The sequence below is a fragment of the Recurvomyces mirabilis genome (assembly GCF_035927965.1).
Source record: "Recurvomyces mirabilis strain CCFEE 5264 chromosome Unknown scaffold_7, whole genome shotgun sequence".
NCBI classification, from domain to species: domain Eukaryota; kingdom Fungi; phylum Ascomycota; class Dothideomycetes; order Mycosphaerellales; family Teratosphaeriaceae; genus Recurvomyces; species Recurvomyces mirabilis.
In genome coordinates this window covers 920,824-939,721 of record NW_027041941.1, presented here as the reverse complement: position 1 = coordinate 939,721, position 18,898 = coordinate 920,824, and the positions used below count along the sequence as shown (strand labels likewise).

Genomic DNA, 18,898 nt, shown 5'->3' with positions numbered 1-18,898 from the left:
GGGGCTACGGGTAGAAGATACGTCAGGGTGGCTATTAGCAGACCGCGTATGAGTCAAGAGCACGGTGATGAACTCATCGTCCGATTGCACGGAGGTGAGATGAACTGGTCTGGTGAGTTGATAGACAGGGGACAAAACTTGCGTTGAGTACATTAGCAGTCATCGTAACCATATCGACCGTAGCTGTAAGAGACGAGTGTATCATAGTCGCCATAAACGAAAGATTGGCAGTGTTACTGATGGATATGAGCGCTTCTTTCTACCGCTGTGGCTTTGTATTTCTCGCTGTGGCGTACGATGTTCTTGTGGAGATTCCACTATTGAGTCAGGCTGGATTCCCACTGAGAAGGGTGGTCTTCGTACAGTGGTGTATCCTGTAATCACGCCGTCATGAACGTCAAGAGGAGACGACTAACGAAGCCAGTAATCGTCGCAGTAAGGAGTGGCGACAGGATCAAATGAACTGGGGAGGGGTAAAGGGCGACATTCACACATCCAGTAGCGCCCGTCATCTCGTGTCGAATGAGACGACATTCGAGTCACACGATCAAGATCTCGAATCAGCCACCAACAGCACGAGCGGCGGTAAGCAAAGCCCGCACCAGCGTCACCGACCACGCACCCCACTCTCCACCACTCACGCCACCACTCTATTAGCACCAAGTTTCACGACCCCTTGACATTTTTCTGTACCCCCCTCCCACAAATGGTAACCCCCCCACCACACCTCTCACAAGACGGCGGTGGTGATGGACTCGACTTCCGTGCCATTGCCGTCCAAAGACAATGAGTTCCTCGGTTTCTGCCCTTCGGCCGTGAAACTCCAGAATGGCGACAAGAAAAGCTCGCTGAAGAAACGGACGGAGTACCAGGATTCTTATTCCAATGCGGGCGTCAGTACGTTTTGTTGCAGCGATAAGAAGTGTGCGTTTCAGGGTCATGTGAGTGTGGATTTCGTGTGGAAGGTGGTGATGAAGGATCAGGATTTGGGGTTGCAGTGTCGGTGGGCTTTTTTGGGTAGGTTTTGAATGTTTCGTTCGAGGTGGCGGATGTTTTGCATCAGTGGGTTTGTGCTAATAAAAATGACAGCTAAAAGCCATGTCTCACAAAGCATGGTGACGGGACGACAATACGCTTATCAATGCCCCATATGCATTTTCTCACATGGACATGCCGAAGGTCGAACATGGAAGGGCACGAATATCTTCCTTGATCACGTCTCGACTCATCGTGGCAAGGAGATCCCGTCGGAAGTTCTACATAAGCTTAACATCATCAATGAATATGTCGCCGATGACAAGGAGAACTTCGACCTAAATCTGTACCCTCCGGGCTTCGATAGCAAAAGTAGCTATGGCAGTAGTGAGAGCAGCTTGACGCTCTCGCGAGCTCCGACACATACTAGTGTTCTGGAGAAGGTCTGGGGTAGGAAAGATAGTACTGCACCTCCGGCGATAGACACGAACCAGGCAGCGCATCGAGGTCAGATGTTCTCGAATGTAAGAGAACGGTCGGACTCTGTTGTACCTGGTGCTGAGAAGGACGGCGTGGCTAGGATCGAGCATGGTAGGTTTTGACCTCGCAGTAGCTTTCGTCGCCACAGCTAACGATTCGTAGTGGTGATTGTTGAACCATGGAGCGCTGGTCTGAGTGAATTCCACAAGGAACGCGATATCGACTATCTTAGTGAGGAGTTTTAGGCATAATGCATATCGTGGTTCCACATTCATACAACTGGGCCTCTCACCAGCCCTTCTCGGGACTTGCACCATGCGAACCACTAGTCTGCAAGTTGATCCTGTGAATGATCTCGCACACCATCAATCATACTGGTAAGTGACTACAAACGCTAACGTGAGGAGCCTTCTTGTAAATCATACCCATACCTGATAGCTGTGGTTCCCTTCTCCTGCTTCTGTCGGTGCTAATTCAAGGGTCAGCCCAACAAAGCAGATCTTGAGCAAACAAATAGAGCGTGGGAAGAGAAGCAGGGTGCTATCGCTGCTCAGCAGCTGAAGAGTCCTGAGTAGGATACTGTGTTGTATTATAGGTTTCACGAGCAGTTTGCTCTATCAATGTCGTGGGTTCACAACACTGACGTGAATAATTTTGAGACCCTGGCCAGGATCTGTGGTAGACTGCGTGCTAGATGGTAGATTTTGATTATACTTGACGACACTATAGACAAGGGTATCATATCGCACCGCTTCTTGTCGACTAGTGGTTATCGCCTTGTTAGCAGCCTGAGCACATCTCCACATGTGTTGCTCCTCTCGGCTTGCCATACCACAGCCACTTCATGCCATTGTCCTGTGGCGATTTCTCAACCACCTTTCCGCGGTCCAGTAGGTGTCCCAGTCCTTCTCTCCTTCTCCTCCTTCTCCTTAATCTTCCGCCTCTCGCCTTCAAGCACCTTCTTGATGCGTATGAGCGCTTCTTGTTTGTCCTTTGAACCTTTACAGTCTTCGACGCGGTAGGGTGGAGTGATGATGACGGCTTCGGAGACGATCATCTGTTGGTCGTGCCAGCGGACTTGGGTGTTTCTATCACATCATATCAGTATGCCGGCACTGCGAGTAGGTATTCAGGAGTGTTAGACTTACATCCTCTTGAAGGCGTCAAAGATCGCCTGACCTTCTTTGCTGACACCTTTTCCTCTGTTTTTCTCCTGTTCTTTCAGGGCACGCACTCGGTCTTCGCACCTCTTCTCTAGTCTTCTGATGTCCACCGCGGCTATGCTGGGCTTGGCAGAAGCGATGCCGCTTTCGCTTTCGCGTACACGTTCGCCGCTCGCTAGTGAGACGATCTGGAAGCTCTGGATGCGTGGAATGGGTATGATGCGGTAGTCGCTTGGCTGGCTTGCAAGGTCTGTGGATGGATTGGTCGCAGCTACGCGGGTATTGAGCACCACGACGTTCGTGGTCGGGTCCGCAGTGTAGAGTGTCCCATCGTATGTGTGTGACTCTGGTGCTGCTGTCGTGAGCTTGACGCGTGCTCCAATGGCTTTCGCGATCGCTTCGTGTGTCTCTGGCAGTGCAGACTGGGTTGCTGGTGCACCGGAGCCTGTCGTCTTCGGGGTCGCGACCTTCCCAGCGACACTATTGCGCTTATTGTCTGCCATGCCTGATCATTCACATAGATCTTGCTGCTACTCTTCGTTCTACCCCTGACCGACAGCAACGCGCTGTCCTTCTTGCGCAGTGCTCAGCGCATGTCAATCTATACCACCACCACTTCCGCTGCTCTCACTTCAATCTTGGTGTAACAAGACAACAAAGAGTGACAAGAAGAGAAGAGTAGCACGAACTACAATACAGTACAAGTGACACGAAACCCGCACAAGACAAGACCGTTTGTGTGTGACGCGGTATGCAAGCTAGAGTAGTGTTCACGAAATGTCCAGGAAAGCATAGGTGCACGGACCAATGAGAGAGGAGAGCTCCAGAGGGCACTCAGACAAGCCTCCCGACCTTACACAGATAGTAGCTCGTTCAAAGTCTAGCAAGATGTCATCTCTACATTCCGAGTGCTTACCAGAATATATCATACAGAGCCTGAGACTCCGGCAGCTGATCATCACTCGGGGCTCCAAGCAACAACACCTTCGTCTGTCTGCGCAATACTGACTCTTGGTTGGTCTTTGTGACTGACCAGTGACCCATCGTTGGCAAATCTATGGCACATCTCTCCTCAGTCATCATCTTCAATAGCCTGCAGCTCTCGTGGTGTCCGCGGCAACATTGTCTTGGAAGCTGACCGGTTGTATTTATGGTGGTCTGCCAACGTATACAGGTGGCTGTGCTGGCAGGCCGCGCTCGCAGGACCAGTACATGATCAGGCTACGGATGCTGGACTCGCCTGATCTATTGACCTCATATTGAGATTCAACAGGTAACACCATTTGAGTCTCACCACGACATGGCGGATCCGGTGTCCATAGCACTCAAAGGTGTCAGCACGGCCTATAACCTGTGCAACAGTATCTATACCTCCGCGAATGGCATGAAGAACGCGCCGGCGGACACTACGAGAGTCTTGGCTGACATTGAGGGCTTCTACTCCGTCCTGAGTTCGCTGGAGCACCTGATCATAGGACATTCGTACTTTCGTGATGCCGACATATCACCTTGTCGCAATGAGCGATCCCGTGAAGGGGCCAAGTGTGTAGAGAATGATTTGGAACGTCCGTTTTACCTGTAAGCTAGCTGAGCAGACGATGCACGCGCACGTTGCTGCCAATGATTAAGATTATCCTATGGCACTCTCAGTGGCTTTCAGCGCCCCGACGACCGCTATGGAGACCAACGGCGTAATTGCGTATGAGATGGTCAGGAACTTTGCAATAGCCATCTTCTCGCTCTCTTCACTGCCATTGACATCGGACAATGCCACCAAGATCATGGCTGTGGGCCCTATCGGTATCAGCATCATGCAGAACCAAAGCACTGGGTCGTTTGCAAGAGAGTTCGTCTTGATTGCTAGAACCCAAATGATTGGGATGGAGATGCTGTGGCGTCGTCAGTGTGGCAACAAGAACCCGAAAGAGGGATAAATCACTTACGCAGGCCAGATCAGGAATCTGATTACCGAAACAAAGCTGACAATACTCCACGGCACTCTTCCACTATCCTCGCCCTGTTTCATCTTCCGCATACTCTGGCTCAACTTCACGCCTACGACTAGCACTTGCAACGTGGCGAACAGACTCCCGATGTTCTGGACCGGCGTTGTCAGCCAGGCGTTGAAGTAGCCGCCTTCGTTCGTCTCGCTGAAGAAGAGCTTGTGTAGTGCCGGGACCAGACCGATGATCGCCCCGATGACTGCGCCAATCAATGGTGCGTTAACGAAAGAATACAGGATATCAAGTGGTGTCTGTATCCACTTTGGCTGATTATCCCACCAGTGTTTGGTGCGGAAGTAAAGTCGGTCTCCGGCTTTGTAGCTGACTTGGATAAGGGGCTTAGGTAGTAACGAGGTCTCCTCGTCGACTCGACGTTGCTCATCCTCGTTATCGCGCTCGTCATCGTGAGCATGCTCCTGGTCGTCCTCGCGTTGGATATATGGATATCCATTCGTTGCACCAGGATGAGTCTCCTCGACCTTCATCTCACCCTGCTTCCAGCTTTGAGGCTCGTCCTCGTCATGAGGTTTGAGCAGTCTTGGTCCCAGCGCGAAGGTCAGGGAGTTGCTGATCATACTGTTGACTAAGAAATAGCTCTCCGCTCGATCGATCGCTGCCGCAGCTGTATCACTCCCAACCAGGATTGAGTCCAAGATCCCAGTAGATTCAACGACTGAATAAGTAGCAGTGGTAGACTAGTAGTATTATTAAACGTCAACGCCGGCGTGACCCAAGCCGGTAATTTGAAGGCTCTCGTGCACATCGTCCCTAGTCCCATCGAGAGGAGATTGTAAATAATCGACCAAACCAGAATGGGGACATAACGTCCGACGGTATCAGCGTGAAGTTGACTTCCCACTTTCGTAATCAGAAGAGCGGGCAGGAATATCCGAACACATGTTCGTGAGACTTGTTTAGCGGCATCGCTGTCGAGGAGGCCGAATTGTGCTATTAGGACTCCGGCGAAGATTGTCAAGAGGACGGAGACGGAGGCTTGAAGAGCGCCTAGGAAAGGGGGGATGATTTCGGCTGGTGAGAGGCCCATGGCTCGTGTCAATGTGGGGTGTAGATAGGTAGTAGAAGGCTCGATTGATGGGGTCGCGTGACCTCGAGTTGATGCAATGTAGGACCAAGAAAAGGCGAAGCTTGAATTACGATCACGAACGGTACTGTACCTGAGAAGCGGCTCGGCGAGATCACGCATGAAGACGACGTCACGCGATTCCATCAGACGGGAAAGCGACAAGGGTCGGAGAGCGTGCTATTGACCTGCCGGGAAAGCGCGGAAGGGCGTGAGACGTGTGTCTGCTTCTGATGAGATAAGGTGAGGTAAGAATTGCGGGAGCAGGTGGGGTCGTTATATATATGGCTAACGCTATGCTCTGCCTGTTGGCGTCCTCCTCTATTCACTCCGTGACAACCATAACGAGGTGCAACATGGCCGAGCACTCTACCATCAATCCGCTGGAAGGCTGCCTCGCGGTGGACTCTGTCGCCCCAATTTGCCATGGCTGTCGTGGCATTGCGCCACAATCCTCTTAGCCAATTCAACGGCCATGCTCCCCAAAAGCTGGCTGCTCCAGCCATAATTCGTCGTTCTGCGGCAGCCTGGATATTGCACTCGAAATGGTGTTGTCGGTCACTCACTAATCTGGGCGGCACGCCACAAGAGTGTTCGCGCGGAAGAATGGCGATGGGAATCATGTTTTTGCGGATTTCTCCTCTGATCATGGTTGTGGAATCCATCGTCCCTCAGCCAAGCATCTTCATGCCAGGCTTTATAACCGGCTTCTTCTCAATATGCGCACCAGTTTGAGCTCGCAGCGGATCACCCTCCTTACCACCCGACTTGTCACGATTCCGGTTGTTCTTGCCCTTGTGCTTATCATTCTGCTTCTGCTTGGTCGGCGTGAGATCTGTCTTACTGCGCTGGATCGTGACTGGATGACTGCCGATGTACTTGCCCACCATCTCCCTCGCAGCCTTGAACCCCTGCTCGCCATCCGTGAACGACACGAATCCAAAGCCTTTCGATTTTGTTGTGCGCTTGTCGCGGACTACTCGCGCTTTCGAGACGCCGTAGTTTGCAAACGCTTTGGCGAGCGACTCGTCTGTGACTTCGCCTGCTAGGTTGCCGACCATGAGTCGAAATTGCGTTGGGTCCCACTCGAGTAGTGACTGATCTTCCCACTGCTGGCCTCCACCTTTCCGTACCACGGTCAACTTCTTCTCTTCTAGCGACTTAGGCTTGGCATCATTCACGGCTTCCACGACACCTGCTTGTGGCCTCGTGCCTATGGGTGCTAAGTTGGGATTACCAGCTTTGTCGGGCTTCATGCCTCTCCTGTTTCGATCTTGCTCGTCCGCGGGCGCATATGCTGATTGCCATGATGCTACAGCTGCTTCGTATTCGGGGTCGTAGTTTGGATTTGCGGCGCCAGCGGCTGCTGTTCGCGGTGGTGGCGGCGCACCGAACGGATTCGTTATCTGTGGTGGTGTGTTTTGATACTGTGCTTGTTGAGCGTATTGACCTGTGTAGCCTGGAGGATAGCCATACTGGTACTTTGAGTAGTCCATCATGGAAATTGACACTATATGCCTCCTATGAATCTGTGTGCGTGGTATATGAGTTGTTGTTGCTGAAGGTTCACAAATGGCAAGCACATGTACACGATGTCTTCGAGATCCGAAACCCTGACTCGCGTGACCCGTGCCTCAGGCGTCAAGTGACGTCAGTCGACAGTTGAACTTCCATCACTAAATTAATACACACATTAGGTCTTGTAAGTGAACCTGCTATGTTCGAGTATCTTTGTTCCCACAGGACACATGCAACACCAGTACTTCATGACGCGTTCTGCGTGCTTGGACGCGACAAGAAACGCCTACGTCGAGCCCACAGATGCCGGACAGATGTTGCCCCACCAAGTTGGCACGAGCACTGCCAAAATTAATAGTCGTCTGGTCTTCTCGTCGAGTAGTGTTTGCAATCGATCGGTAGTGCTCTGCCGATAATAATGCACCGCTCTCGAAAGTATCCGGTCAGTCTTGATAAGCCGAATTGCTTCTTACTGCTGTATCGTTGAGCAGCTAGTATGGCATGGCCGTCGCGGTTAATAGCGAAAATCATAGAAGTTCACTTTAGCCAGTCAAAGGTCATCAATGCCAACCTGAGGCTCGGTTTTCGCGCTTGATAGCTGGGCCGATGTGACGAAAATCAGCCGCGGTGCCGGCCTTCGGCAACTGAGATGTGGGATGTTTCGCATGCCAGGACGCCACGAGGGGGGTTCCAAGCGGTGTTGCAAGAATCTCGAGCACATCATTGTCAGTGTCGCCAATACGAAGTTCTCCGTCAGAGCTCGGAAGCAGCACAGAGTGACCGGGACAGATAGCTCTGATTAGCAGATTGTTTCATCAGCAGGATCGGAGGTGTCGGCGAAGAAGGAAAGGGAAGCGGGCCCCTCCTTCCTAAATCTTCTGGCTATGAGTTCACTTGCTGCTTCCGCCTCAACGAAACCTCTCTCTCGACGTATTTCATCCGCTGCATCAGCTGCCTTCAGTACTCCTCAGCGACGTCTAACAAACTTCGCGCAACACTTGAACCACAATCCGAAGAACACCGTCAACATGTCCAACCAAGAAGCTGTGTAAGTCTCACTCGCTGCCCCACCTTGACATTTGTTGGCGGGAGAAATTTGTTGGTCAACCAAGGATATGGGACCAAAGGCAGGCACATGGCATGATGAGGATAGAGGAACGACTATAGCCTCCGACTCATGTGCCTGGCATCTCTGACAGGCAACAACTGCTATCTCACCCATCTCTCACAGCTCAGGTATACCTGACATTCGTCACCCAATGCTGATGCTTCACCTCTTACAGCGGAGACTTCGGTCTCATCGGCCTTGCTGTCATGGGTCAGAACTTGATCCTCAACGCCGCTGACCACGGCTACACCGTCGTTGCCTTCAACCGAACTGTCGCCAAGGTCGACCGTTTCCTGAACGACGAGGCCAAGGGCAAGAGCATTGTCGGAGCACACAGCATCGAGGAGTTCGTCTCCAAGCTCAAGAAGCCCAGGCGTATGATGTTGCTCGTCATGGCTGGCAAGCCAGTCGATGACTTCATCGAGACTCTGCTCGGTGCTGGTGTGGAGAAGGGCGACATCATCATTGATGGTGGCAACTCTCACTTCCCGGACACCAACCGCCGAACCAAGTACTTGGCGGAGAAGGGCATCCGATTCGTCGGGTCTGGTGTGTCTGGTGGCGAGGAGGGTGCCCGCTACGGGCCATCCATCATGCCAGGTGGTAACGAGGAGGCATGGCCATATATTAAGGACGTTCTCCAGGACATTTCCGCCAAGTCAGATGGTGAGGCCTGCTGCCAGTGGGTTGGTGACGAGGGTGCTGGTCACTACGTCAAGATGGTGCACAACGGCATTGAGTACGGTGACATGCAGCTTATCTGCGAGGTGAGACCGTTGATCATGATTCGCTCGAGTTGTGGGAGGTGCTAATACTTTGGCAGGCATACGACATCATGAAGCGTGGCTTGAAGCTGAGCGACAAGGAGATCGGCGATGTCTTCTCGCAATGGAACAAGGGCGTGCTCGACTCCTTCCTTATCGACATCACCAAGGACATCCTCTACTTCAATGATGACGATGGGACCGCGCTTGTGGAGAAGATCATGGATTCTGCTGGACAGAAGGGTACCGGAAAGTGGACTGCGATCAACGCACTCGACATGGGCCAGCCCGTGACACTCATCGGCGAGGCTGTGTTCGCACGATGCTTGTCTTCGCTCAAGGCCGAGCGAACACGCGCCAGCAAGACCCTCACTGGCCCCAAGATCCCAGAGTTCAAGGGCGACAAGAAGGAGTTTGTTGACAACTTGGAGCAGGCTCTGTATGCCTCCAAGATCATCTCATACACCCAGGGCTTCATCCTGATGCAGAACGTGAGTCGCTCACAAATATCGAGTGATTGCTAGCTCGTACTGACAACACCCTCAGGCCGCCAAGGACTACGGCTGGAAGCTCCAGAAGCCCGAGATCGCCCTCATGTGGCGCGGTGGCTGCATCATCCGCTCCGTCTTCTTGAAGGAGATCACCCGCGCTTACCGCAAGGACCCCGACCTCGAGAACCTCCTCTTCGACGAATTCTTCCACAAGGCCATTGACAACGCTCAGCCCGGCTGGCGTGAAACCGTCTCCATTGCCGCCAAATGGGGTATCCCAACACCTGCCTTCTCCACTGCTCTGGCCTTCTACGATGGTCTGAGGACGGAGGATCTGCCTGCCAACCTTCTCCAGGCCCAGCGTGATTACTTCGGTGCCCACACCTTCCGCATCAAGCCCAAGTTCGCCAGCGAGAAGTACCCTGAGGGCAAGGACATCCACGTCAACTGGACTGGCCGTGGTGGTAACATCTCTGCTTCTACCTACACTGCTTAAGCGTGTTGTAGTTCGAGGAGATATCTGATGTTGATGGTACATGTCGATGTGAAACATGAGCACAGAGCTTTTGGCTAGGTTGAAGTCGCGCCTAAAGCCTTCATAGACAGACGCAGGTGGTGTATCTAGCGCAAAGAAATACGAAATCGATATCAAGCATATTGTGCGGCTGCGTTGTTGGCTTGATGCCGCTTTGGATGCCCTTCCTTTCGCCACTCTTCTATGGAGTACACCTTGTCAAGTAGTTCCGTCCTACGACAGATATCGAGATCGAGACCCAGCGCATGCACTGTGGCGAGGTCAAGACACTTTACTGTTGCAGTCGCACACTACTACGTTGAACTATTTGGTCGGTAGCTCGTCAGGACCGAAACATCCCGCCGTTCTTCGAGACCACCTCGTACCCCTCGTACATTGACAGGGATGACGTGCACTACCAGCAAGACTTCAATTTACTCACATACACGTGTTGCTCGACCGGCAGCGAGTGGTTTGGCCCCATCAAACGACTGCAGGACATCTTTCTACCATGCATCTAGCCATTGCAACAGTATGTTAGTCCGGCCGACCTAGAGAAGCATTTATTGCTCTGATTATCCCTTCCCTCACATCATCTCATGAGCAGTTCGTTGACCTTCACATATCACACATATAACATACCTAGAACCTACCCTCCAAACCTAACAATGAGGACCTCCATGCTCTCGTTGGTATTGTTGCCACTCGCTACCCAGGCAGTCAACGTTGTGCTCTCTAACGATGATGGCTGGGCTGAGATCAACATCCGAGAGTTTTATAGCAGTCTCACCAAGGCCGGCTTCAACGTTGTGCTCTCTGCTCCAGCCGAGAACGAGTCCGGGACCGGTTCTTCTGATGCTACGCCGACGACTGTGGGCGGTGGCGGGTGCGAGTTTCGCTCCTGCCCGGCTGGTAGCCCACCTTATGGCAAGAATGCTTCTATGCCACGTTTCAACGTGAGCCGGCCTCCGATGAAACATATGGACCAAGCTGACCAGTCACAGTACGTGAACTCCTACCCTGTCACCTCTATGCGTTACGGAATTCAGAATCTCTCCCAGACCTACTTCGGCGGCCCACCAGATATCGCCGTAGCTGGACCAAACGTAGGGGCCAATCTAGGCCTGACCACGCAAGTCTCCGGTACCGTCGGAGCTGCCACTGAAGCAGTCAAGGAGGGTATCCCTGGCCTTGCTTTCTCCGGTACAACCGGTACTCAAACTGCTTGGAACACAGCCCCGCAAATATATGAAGAAGTCTACGCCGATCTCTCGACCACTGTTACGCAGGCTTTGGTCAACTCTGGCAAGCCATATCTGCCTTCTAATATCTGGCTGAATGTCAATTACCCAGCTGTAAGCAGCACGAGCTGCTCCTCGACTTCCAGCTTCGAGTTCGTGCTGTCCCGCATCAACAGTGCTGTTCCTTTGCTCACACCGAAGGACGTTGTGACTTGCAATAATGGTGGAAGATTGCCGACAGAGACCACGGTGGTTGGGACTGCTGGGTGTTATGCTTCGATTAGTGTGGGTATAGCGACGACGAAGCTGGATGCTAGTGCTGCTAATCAGCAAATTGTGCTCACGAAGCTGAAGAGCATCTTGTCGTGTTTGCCTTCTTAGATTGCAATATCTGTATAGAAGGACTCGGATATGCGGGACCATCTATAGATCCACTTGGCTTGAGCCTGTCCTCGTCTCAAGAGATGCCATCAAATCACGGTCCCATCTTTGTTCATTCCTTTCTGATCTCAATCATAGACAACGATCCACCTCTCGGCTTCGTAATTCCCACGATATGTAGACTCGGGTCGGCCCTCTTGATCACATCCTCCCAATCACTCTTCTCACGCTCTAGACCATTGAACATGGACATCATGACCATATCAGCATTGCGAACATACTTCTCCTGCAAAGGATGCATAGCCCCATGCTCAGGCACAACAGCATCATTAATCAGTAGTCTTGTCTCTGGTCCCATTTTCGCGGCTAGCTCTCGCAGTATCAGTGCCGCGTCCTCGTCTGGCCAGTCGTGTAGGATGAGTCGGAGGTAGAAAGCTGCTGGTTCGTTATAAGGTTGTGTGGTGAAGAAGTCGTGGGGTCGGAATGTGAAACGCTCTTTCAGTTCTGGTTCGAGCTCGGCTTGGCCTTTGCCTACCATCGCTGGTTGGTCCTGGACGATGAAGTGAAGGTCTGGTGCTGCTGCTGCGATGGCTTTGCTTACATGACCTGCTGAGCCGCCGACCTGTACGGTTGAGTAAGAAGGGTTACACTATCACGTCAAATTTTCTCATAGCTTGGAAAGCACTCACATCGACAACGACGCCATTACCTAGGCTTTGCCAGTCGAACGCCTCAACACTATATCTTGTGCTAGAGGGCCCGGCAGCAGCGCCTCCTTTCATGCTCTCCGTAAACCATACTGACCTCACAGGATCATTCGCTATATACTCAAGAGCCCTCTTCTCAGTATCATAAGCAACATTGAAAGGAGCGTGCACGCCCTTCTCATCATTGGTGCCGTACTTCTCGTGAGCATCGACCATACGAGAGACAGCAGGATAGACGGTCTGCGTCAAGTTTCCCACAGGTCCACGGATGAGATTTCCTGGCTCGGCGAGTTGCTTGGACAGACTACTATGTGCGATGTGACCCGGTATAGGTTCTAGAAAGATATTATTGGTCATGGCGTGGCGGAGGATTCGAGTCATCTTGTGTTGGTTCAGGTTGAGTTTCTTAGCGAGGTCGGCATAGCTGATTGAGTCTTGGTTCGGCACCGCGGAGGGAATATCATAGTGGTAAAGCCATTGCAGCGTCGTTGTATCTGGGGCCTAGAAATGTCAACGATATTACATCAAGACCAGTGGCTCGAAACGACGAACACCAGATAGAGCAAACCACTGCAGCGACTCTGTAGGCCCCAAGGCAAGAAATTGTAGTTGTCTTGCAGCGTATATCAACTGCATACGTGCAGCGGTCACATCCTCGGAGGCAGTCTTAGGGAAGCTGGGAGGGGAATCCGTGTCGAAAGTGAAGTGGTTGTTTGTCTTGTCAAGGAAGTCCGAGACGATTGCAGCGTTCTTGGTGATGTCGGCGGCGAGACCTTTGAGGGTCGGCTGCTTTGTGTCGGACATACTGAAACACTATTCATAGATATTTCCGTCCATGTCTAAGATGACATGAAGTCGTTGGTCTGTCGATCGTTATATTGCGGAAGCTGCTGTGGAGTGCAGCGATGACGGCAGATCGACCAGAAGCGAACATCAAGATCGAAGACAACGATGCTAGCCGTTTACGAAAGCATTCTCGTAGGTATAATAAGGTGTCCCTCAGGTATAGTCCATTCATGCATGACATCACGCTAAAGAAGAAGCAGAAGCACTACACTATCACATGCCGAACGGCAATCTACACGAACGCTCCTCTTTTGCCTCCTCCACCTCTGCCACTAGGATCATCCCGTGTGATAGGACTACGCAGTGGCTCATCATACAGCTCCTCGCCTTCGTCACTGACATCAGCATAGGGATCCCTCGTCCTTCGTTGCCGTCCCAGATCCCCAGTCGCCCCTAACACTTCTGGAGAACTCGAGTTCCCGCTTGTGATTTGCCAATCATCACTGCTGTTCCGCCTTCCATGCTGTCCGTGAGGCATCCCCATGCCTTCTTCCGGCTCCTCGGTGTAGCGTGGTAAGGTAGGATTCGAGCTATCGCCCTGCACAAGGCCCAACCGCTCTTCTTCGGTGGTTGCTGAACCGGTAGGGTACTCGCGAGCGGAGCCACGACTGCTGTAGGAGAAGGCACCACGGCTTGTTGGTCGGTCGTCTTCGGCTGTCTCGACATGCGATTTGCGGTGGAAAGGATTCTGGAAACTGAATTGTCTCTTCCCACCTCCGGTGGCACCCTGTGCCGGCCGAACATGTGGAGGAGGTTGTGGTGGCGCGAGACTGCTTCCGCGTGATGAGGCACGCTCACGAGCTTCTTGCTCGGAGCCTGCGAAGCGAATATGTGGTGTGTCGCCGCCTGCTGCACCTTTATAGGCGGTATCTTCTGCTCCATCATGAGAGTTGACTTTCCGCAGCCCAGATGGCAGACCGTAGATATGCTCTGGTTGGTCTGCGTGATCACCTTCGGCACTCGTGAGCTCCATCTTTACTGGTGCTACGGTCGACAACGGCACGGGAGAGCGTCCACTTCTGCTACCTCTGTGACTCTGCGAGTCGCGATGTCCCATGCGCCCAATGCGGCCGAAAAAACCGGGGTGGACCTCGCTATCAGGCTCACTAACAGCGTCGTCGTGATCCGGGAAGCGTGACATACCGAGTGGCGGGTGCACTGTTTTCCGACGAGACAGACTACCAGTCCCACTACGACCAGCAGATGAGACGGTTTTGCGTCTTCGCAACCCGTCCCACTCAAATTCCTCATTCTCGTTGACCGGATTGAGCTCTTCGTGTATCCGCTTCACTTCGTCTGCTTGTCGTTTCGTGCGGATTTTGCTCATGGCTCGGACAATACCAGCACCGCCGCGAATCGTGTCAGCTCTTGGCTCATATTCGGGTTCCTCGACTTCGGCGACTGTGCGTATCTGATCCAGATCGCCTTTGAATACTGCTGTGTCTGGCACGTCCTTGGCTGATTTGGCTAATTGCAGGAGTACAACACCACTACAAATGACCATGAATCCAAGGACGACATCCACGATCTGGATGACTGTGCCGTGCAGACCCTGGAAGAGCACGGCGCTGGCCACGATCGTTGATGAGGTAAAGTAGACGTAATATGTTGGCGTCACCAGAGATGCGTTGAAGAGATTCAATGCTTTCTGTCAAATCTGTCAGCCCTTACTCCACATATCGCACGATGCCTGTACACTGACGTTGAGATAGATGATTTCCGTCACCAACGTGCATATGACGAACACGAACAGCACATATAAGAACCACTTGTTGAACTGTGCCTCGCCATTGATCTGCGCCACAATCGCGGAACCTAAGCCTTGGGTACTGACCACGCTCAGGCCGCCGATCAGACTGCAGATGGTGAGGTATACCAGCATACTCTTCTTGCCGTATCTAGGTCCAGCCCAGAAGGCAGTGAAGACGCATCCCAGTATGATGACGCCAGCATACGAGAGAAAGCCAGGGGTGATCACGTAATGTTGCATCTCCTGTATGTTCGCCACAGCGCTTTGCTCGGGCGCGTTGAGCGGGATGATGATTGATCCGAGAATGCAAATGGCACACCCGATCTTGCCCACGAAACTCAGCCGTTCTTTGAGAAAAACAGCGCTCAAAATCGTCGTGATGACCACGGATAGTGCACCTAGAGGTGTGACCAAGATAGCATCGGTAAAGGCATAGGCGACAAAGTTGCAGATCTCGCCCACAATCATGAGAGTCATGCCGCCCCACCAGTAAGCGTTCTTGAGATACCCATAGCCCTCTCCAGCCTCCTCTTGGTATTTGACGTTTGCTTTCAGTAGTCCGACCTTCTTCATGACAAAGGAGACGCCAATGAAGAGTCCTGAGGCTACAGCTAGACATATTCCAACGATCTTGTATGAGGCTGGCCGTTGTGCCTTGGCGGCTGCTGTGGCTGTCGCAGATGCGCTGTGAGTGCCTGTCGCACTTGAAGCCGTTGCGGAGGTGGCATCGGCGCGGGCGAGCAGGGTCACGGTCTCGGTGATAGTCTGGTAGAAGATCTCCCGAGCGACGTCCATCGGGGCGAGGCTAGGCGCAAGTATTGTGTGGGATGCTTATCGTGACGCTGTACGTCGCTGCATAGGCGTAGAATGCCGTCCAGGGAGTCGCAGATGCTATGCGCCAGCCCTGTATCCAGTATGTATATGTCTAGTCGTTGAGTGCAGTTCGACCGCGAGACTGAGTCCTTCTTCTCCAACCCAATGCCTTATCCAGCAAGCGCTTACTGCAATCCTTCTACCTTCTGCGAGTCGTGGTCTTCGTGTGCAGTCGTTAAAGCTGTGCAGCGCCCAGAGACTGTCATAGGTATTCCAAGTAAAGCTGTGTTGAGAAAGAAGCGTAGAAGTGTTTATCGTCCCATAAGGCTTTCCCATATGCACTTACGGCGTCGCGAAATACACCAGCACATGCATGCGACTCTGGGGTCCAGGTCGAGAACACCAAGCGATCGTGGCGCAGACGAGTGGCGTTCTGTAAGCGAAGAAGATAGGGACAAATTATGCGTGGAGTTGGCAGCTGCGATTGAATGCCTGACAAAGGAAGGTGGTATGATTGTTGTTTTGACCAACGGAAGCTATTCAAGCCGACTTGTCACCAGCGTCGTCGCGTTCATACGGCCATCCCGGTCAATATCAGGGGTCTAAAAATAATGGCCATAGCGTCTGCCTGCGAACGTATCTTGATGAAGTGATCAAGACGACTGCAACATATATGCCTACAACTGCATGATGGCGCATCCGCAGACTCTGCCCACCAAGACCAACGGAACCTCCTCCACAATCTACTCCGTCACGTCCATTGAAGAGATCAAGGCCGCATTATCAGAACTCAATCAAAGGGATGCTGCAGTAACAGCACGCCTAGACGAACTTCTCGCCACCCAAAAAGACGTTACTCGTCAGCTTGGACGCCTGGATCTTGCACGCGCGCACCTCGGAAGTCAAGTCACCGCAACCAGGACCATCAGCAATGACATCCTTGCGCCGGCGGCATCGACAGCCCACCGGATCAGCTCTGCAGTCAAGAAATTAGATCGCGAGCAGGCAGCCGTCAAAGCAACGCTAGAGGTCGTTGAACAAGTCGCCGAGCTCAAGGCATGTGTCCTGGGTGTCCATGGGTCTATGGGTGCGCCGCAGGACTGGGAGACAGCTGCTTCTTACCTGCATCGTGCTTCCAAGCTTCCTGCCGGCGTAATCGATGGTGCTTTCGCAGACGAAATAGTGCCGACTGCTGAAGTGCCTGATCCGCCCAGACAGACACTCAGCGCTGCTAGCGAGAGTCTGTGCGGTCTCTTCTTGAGAGAATTCGACAAGGCTGCGAGAGATGGTGATGGTGCAGCTGTTACGAGATTCTTCAAGCTATTTCCGCTCATCGACCGACGTGAAGTAGGCCTTGATGCATACGGACGATATGTGTGTTCCGGCATTGCGGCCAGAGCACGCACGAACATGGGCGCTTCACAACGACGTGAAGGTCTGTTCTACGCCAACGCGCTTACGAAACTGTTCGAGCACATTGCACAAATCATCGATGGTCATGAGCCGCTTGTCGAGAGACACTATGGGGTCGGCAGCATGACCAAAGTCATAGAGCGTATCCAAGTCGAAGCAGATGCGCAAGGTGGCATCATCCTCGATACTTGGGCGGAGGAGCGACGAGTAAGCCGTAAGCTCACAGATGTCAAGAGCTATCCCTTCAATTTCTTGGTCCAGTCTTTCTTGCCTAGTCAGAGGCCTACACTCGGCACTTCGCCCAGGACTGGATCCCCAGCACCAGGTTCGGGACGCACAAGCGAGGATGAGGGAGTGGATATGAAAGAAGTCGATGCGTTGTTGAATGAAACTGCCGTTATGCTCGGCCGCTGGAGCCTGTATACACGGTTCTTGGCAAGCAAGTCAGCACCTGGTGTTGATGACGAGCATGCGAAGCTGAGCGTGCCATCGTTCGTTTTGCATAGTAGGCTCCACAAACGGGTGAACGAGCTGTTGGTCGAGCCATTCAACACCATGGCAACCTTCTTCTTCCGCCGATCTGTTGAGAAGTCCTTCCAGCTAGACGACTGGCCTCACGATCTAACACTCAATCCTAACAAACCGCTGGGATCAAGCCCACCATTTGTAACGACTGCTGTAGATGATGTAATGTACATCGTCAACCAGGTCCTCCAGCGCACACTGTCCACTGGGCAGCGCTCGATCATTGGCAGTGTCGTACCAAGCGTTGGTCGAGTGCTTGGATCCGACCTTTTCGGCATGGTCCAACGGAGAATGCGAGACGAATCGTACCCCAAAGCCGCAATACAAGGAGCCCTACCACCCGAGAATGTCATCGTCCAGTTCCTTGTCTTGATCAACAACCTCGATATCGCCACAGAATATGTCAAACGAATCATCCGAACATGCTTGAATCTGCAACAAGACGGCACAAACGGACTCACAGACACCTTCCCTTTCGGCAACGAGGCGACCGCCGTCGAGCGTACACTCCGAAACATGGAAGCCGGCTTCGAGATCAAGACCTCCGAGCTCATCAATGAAGCCATTGAAGTCATGCTCAAACAGGTCATGCGACCTCGTTTGCGACCAGTGATGATTGAGACCTTCCGCGACGTAGACTACAGCTCGGACCCAGACCATCAATCCGAGGACACCGACGAACCAGTGATAGCCGAAGGCGCAGTACCTCAGCGCTTCGAGCGTGGCTGGCAAGCGTTTACACTACCCGTGAAACGGATCCTGACATCGTCTACGTACGACAAACTACTCACAGCCACCATCGCCTACCTCTCCCGCACACTGGAGAAGCGCATCTGGTCCTACTATGGCCGTGTCAACGATCTAGGCGCCGTGCGGCTCGAGCGAGATATCGCTGGTGTAGTCAGCGCTGCTGTCAAAGGCGGACGATACGAGCTTAGAGATCTGTTTTCGCGTTGTGTGCAGATGACTTTGATCATGAATATGGAAGAGGATGAATGGCAGGAGGTGGCGAAGCTGGACGGGAGTAAGTTGGAAGCTGAGACGGGCGTGGCGTGGAAGCTGGAGAAGGAAGAGAGGAAGAGGGTGCGTGGTATAGTCGCTGATCGAGCTTGAGTGATTGCGCTA

General features: G+C 52.7%; 9 protein-coding genes across 9 annotated transcripts; 4 read left to right on the top strand and 5 right to left on the bottom strand.

Moving 5' to 3' along the window:
* Positions 1-1,112: 1,112 nt before the first annotated feature.
* Positions 1,113-1,700, top strand: LTS14_003589 (uncharacterized protein; the record flags this gene model as incomplete). Its single annotated transcript, XM_064836292.1, has 2 exons — positions 1,113-1,566; positions 1,618-1,700. 2 exons carry the CDS (start codon positions 1,113-1,115, stop codon positions 1,698-1,700), a joined length of 537 nt encoding a protein of 178 aa, XP_064696501.1.
* Positions 1,701-2,323: 623 nt separating this feature from the next.
* On the bottom strand, positions 2,324-3,121 carry LTS14_003588 (uncharacterized protein; the record flags this gene model as incomplete). The annotated part of the gene is made up of 2 exons (XM_064836291.1): positions 2,324-2,543; positions 2,604-3,121. The coding sequence occupies 2 exons, from the start codon at positions 3,119-3,121 to the stop codon at positions 2,324-2,326; spliced, it is 738 nt and encodes a 245-aa protein (XP_064696500.1).
* Positions 3,122-4,248: 1,127 nt separating this feature from the next.
* Positions 4,249-5,196, bottom strand: LTS14_003587 (uncharacterized protein; the record flags this gene model as incomplete). Its single annotated transcript, XM_064836290.1, has 2 exons — positions 4,249-4,507; positions 4,562-5,196. The coding sequence occupies 2 exons, from the start codon at positions 5,194-5,196 to the stop codon at positions 4,249-4,251; spliced, it is 894 nt and encodes a 297-aa protein (XP_064696499.1).
* Positions 5,197-6,373: 1,177 nt separating this feature from the next.
* On the bottom strand, positions 6,374-7,198 carry LTS14_003586 (uncharacterized protein; the record flags this gene model as incomplete). The annotated part of the gene is made up of 1 exon (XM_064836289.1): positions 6,374-7,198. One exon carries the CDS (start codon positions 7,196-7,198, stop codon positions 6,374-6,376), a length of 825 nt encoding a protein of 274 aa, XP_064696498.1.
* A 1,050-nt stretch (positions 7,199-8,248) lies between these two features.
* GND1 (phosphogluconate dehydrogenase (decarboxylating) gnd1) lies at positions 8,249-10,079 on the top strand (the record flags this gene model as incomplete). Its single annotated transcript, XM_064836288.1, has 4 exons — positions 8,249-8,268; positions 8,504-9,095; positions 9,152-9,583; positions 9,639-10,079. 4 exons carry the CDS (start codon positions 8,249-8,251, stop codon positions 10,077-10,079), a joined length of 1,485 nt encoding a protein of 494 aa, XP_064696497.1.
* Positions 10,080-10,608: 529 nt separating this feature from the next.
* Positions 10,609-11,719, top strand: LTS14_003584 (uncharacterized protein; the record flags this gene model as incomplete). The annotated part of the gene is made up of 2 exons (XM_064836287.1): positions 10,609-10,629; positions 10,814-11,719. The coding sequence occupies 2 exons, from the start codon at positions 10,609-10,611 to the stop codon at positions 11,717-11,719; spliced, it is 927 nt and encodes a 308-aa protein (XP_064696496.1).
* A 112-nt stretch (positions 11,720-11,831) lies between these two features.
* LTS14_003583 (uncharacterized protein) lies at positions 11,832-13,230 on the bottom strand (the record flags this gene model as incomplete). Its single annotated transcript, XM_064836286.1, has 3 exons — positions 11,832-12,341; positions 12,409-12,927; positions 12,979-13,230. 3 exons carry the CDS (start codon positions 13,228-13,230, stop codon positions 11,832-11,834), a joined length of 1,281 nt encoding a protein of 426 aa, XP_064696495.1.
* Positions 13,231-13,504: 274 nt separating this feature from the next.
* Positions 13,505-15,817, bottom strand: LTS14_003582 (uncharacterized protein; the record flags this gene model as incomplete). Its single annotated transcript, XM_064836285.1, has 2 exons — positions 13,505-14,920; positions 14,975-15,817. 2 exons carry the CDS (start codon positions 15,815-15,817, stop codon positions 13,505-13,507), a joined length of 2,259 nt encoding a protein of 752 aa, XP_064696494.1.
* A 708-nt stretch (positions 15,818-16,525) lies between these two features.
* Positions 16,526-18,886, top strand: COG4 (Golgi transport complex subunit 4; the record flags this gene model as incomplete). Its single annotated transcript, XM_064836284.1, has 1 exon — positions 16,526-18,886. The coding sequence occupies one exon, from the start codon at positions 16,526-16,528 to the stop codon at positions 18,884-18,886; it is 2,361 nt and encodes a 786-aa protein (XP_064696493.1).
* Between the last annotated feature and the right edge of the window lie 12 nt (positions 18,887-18,898).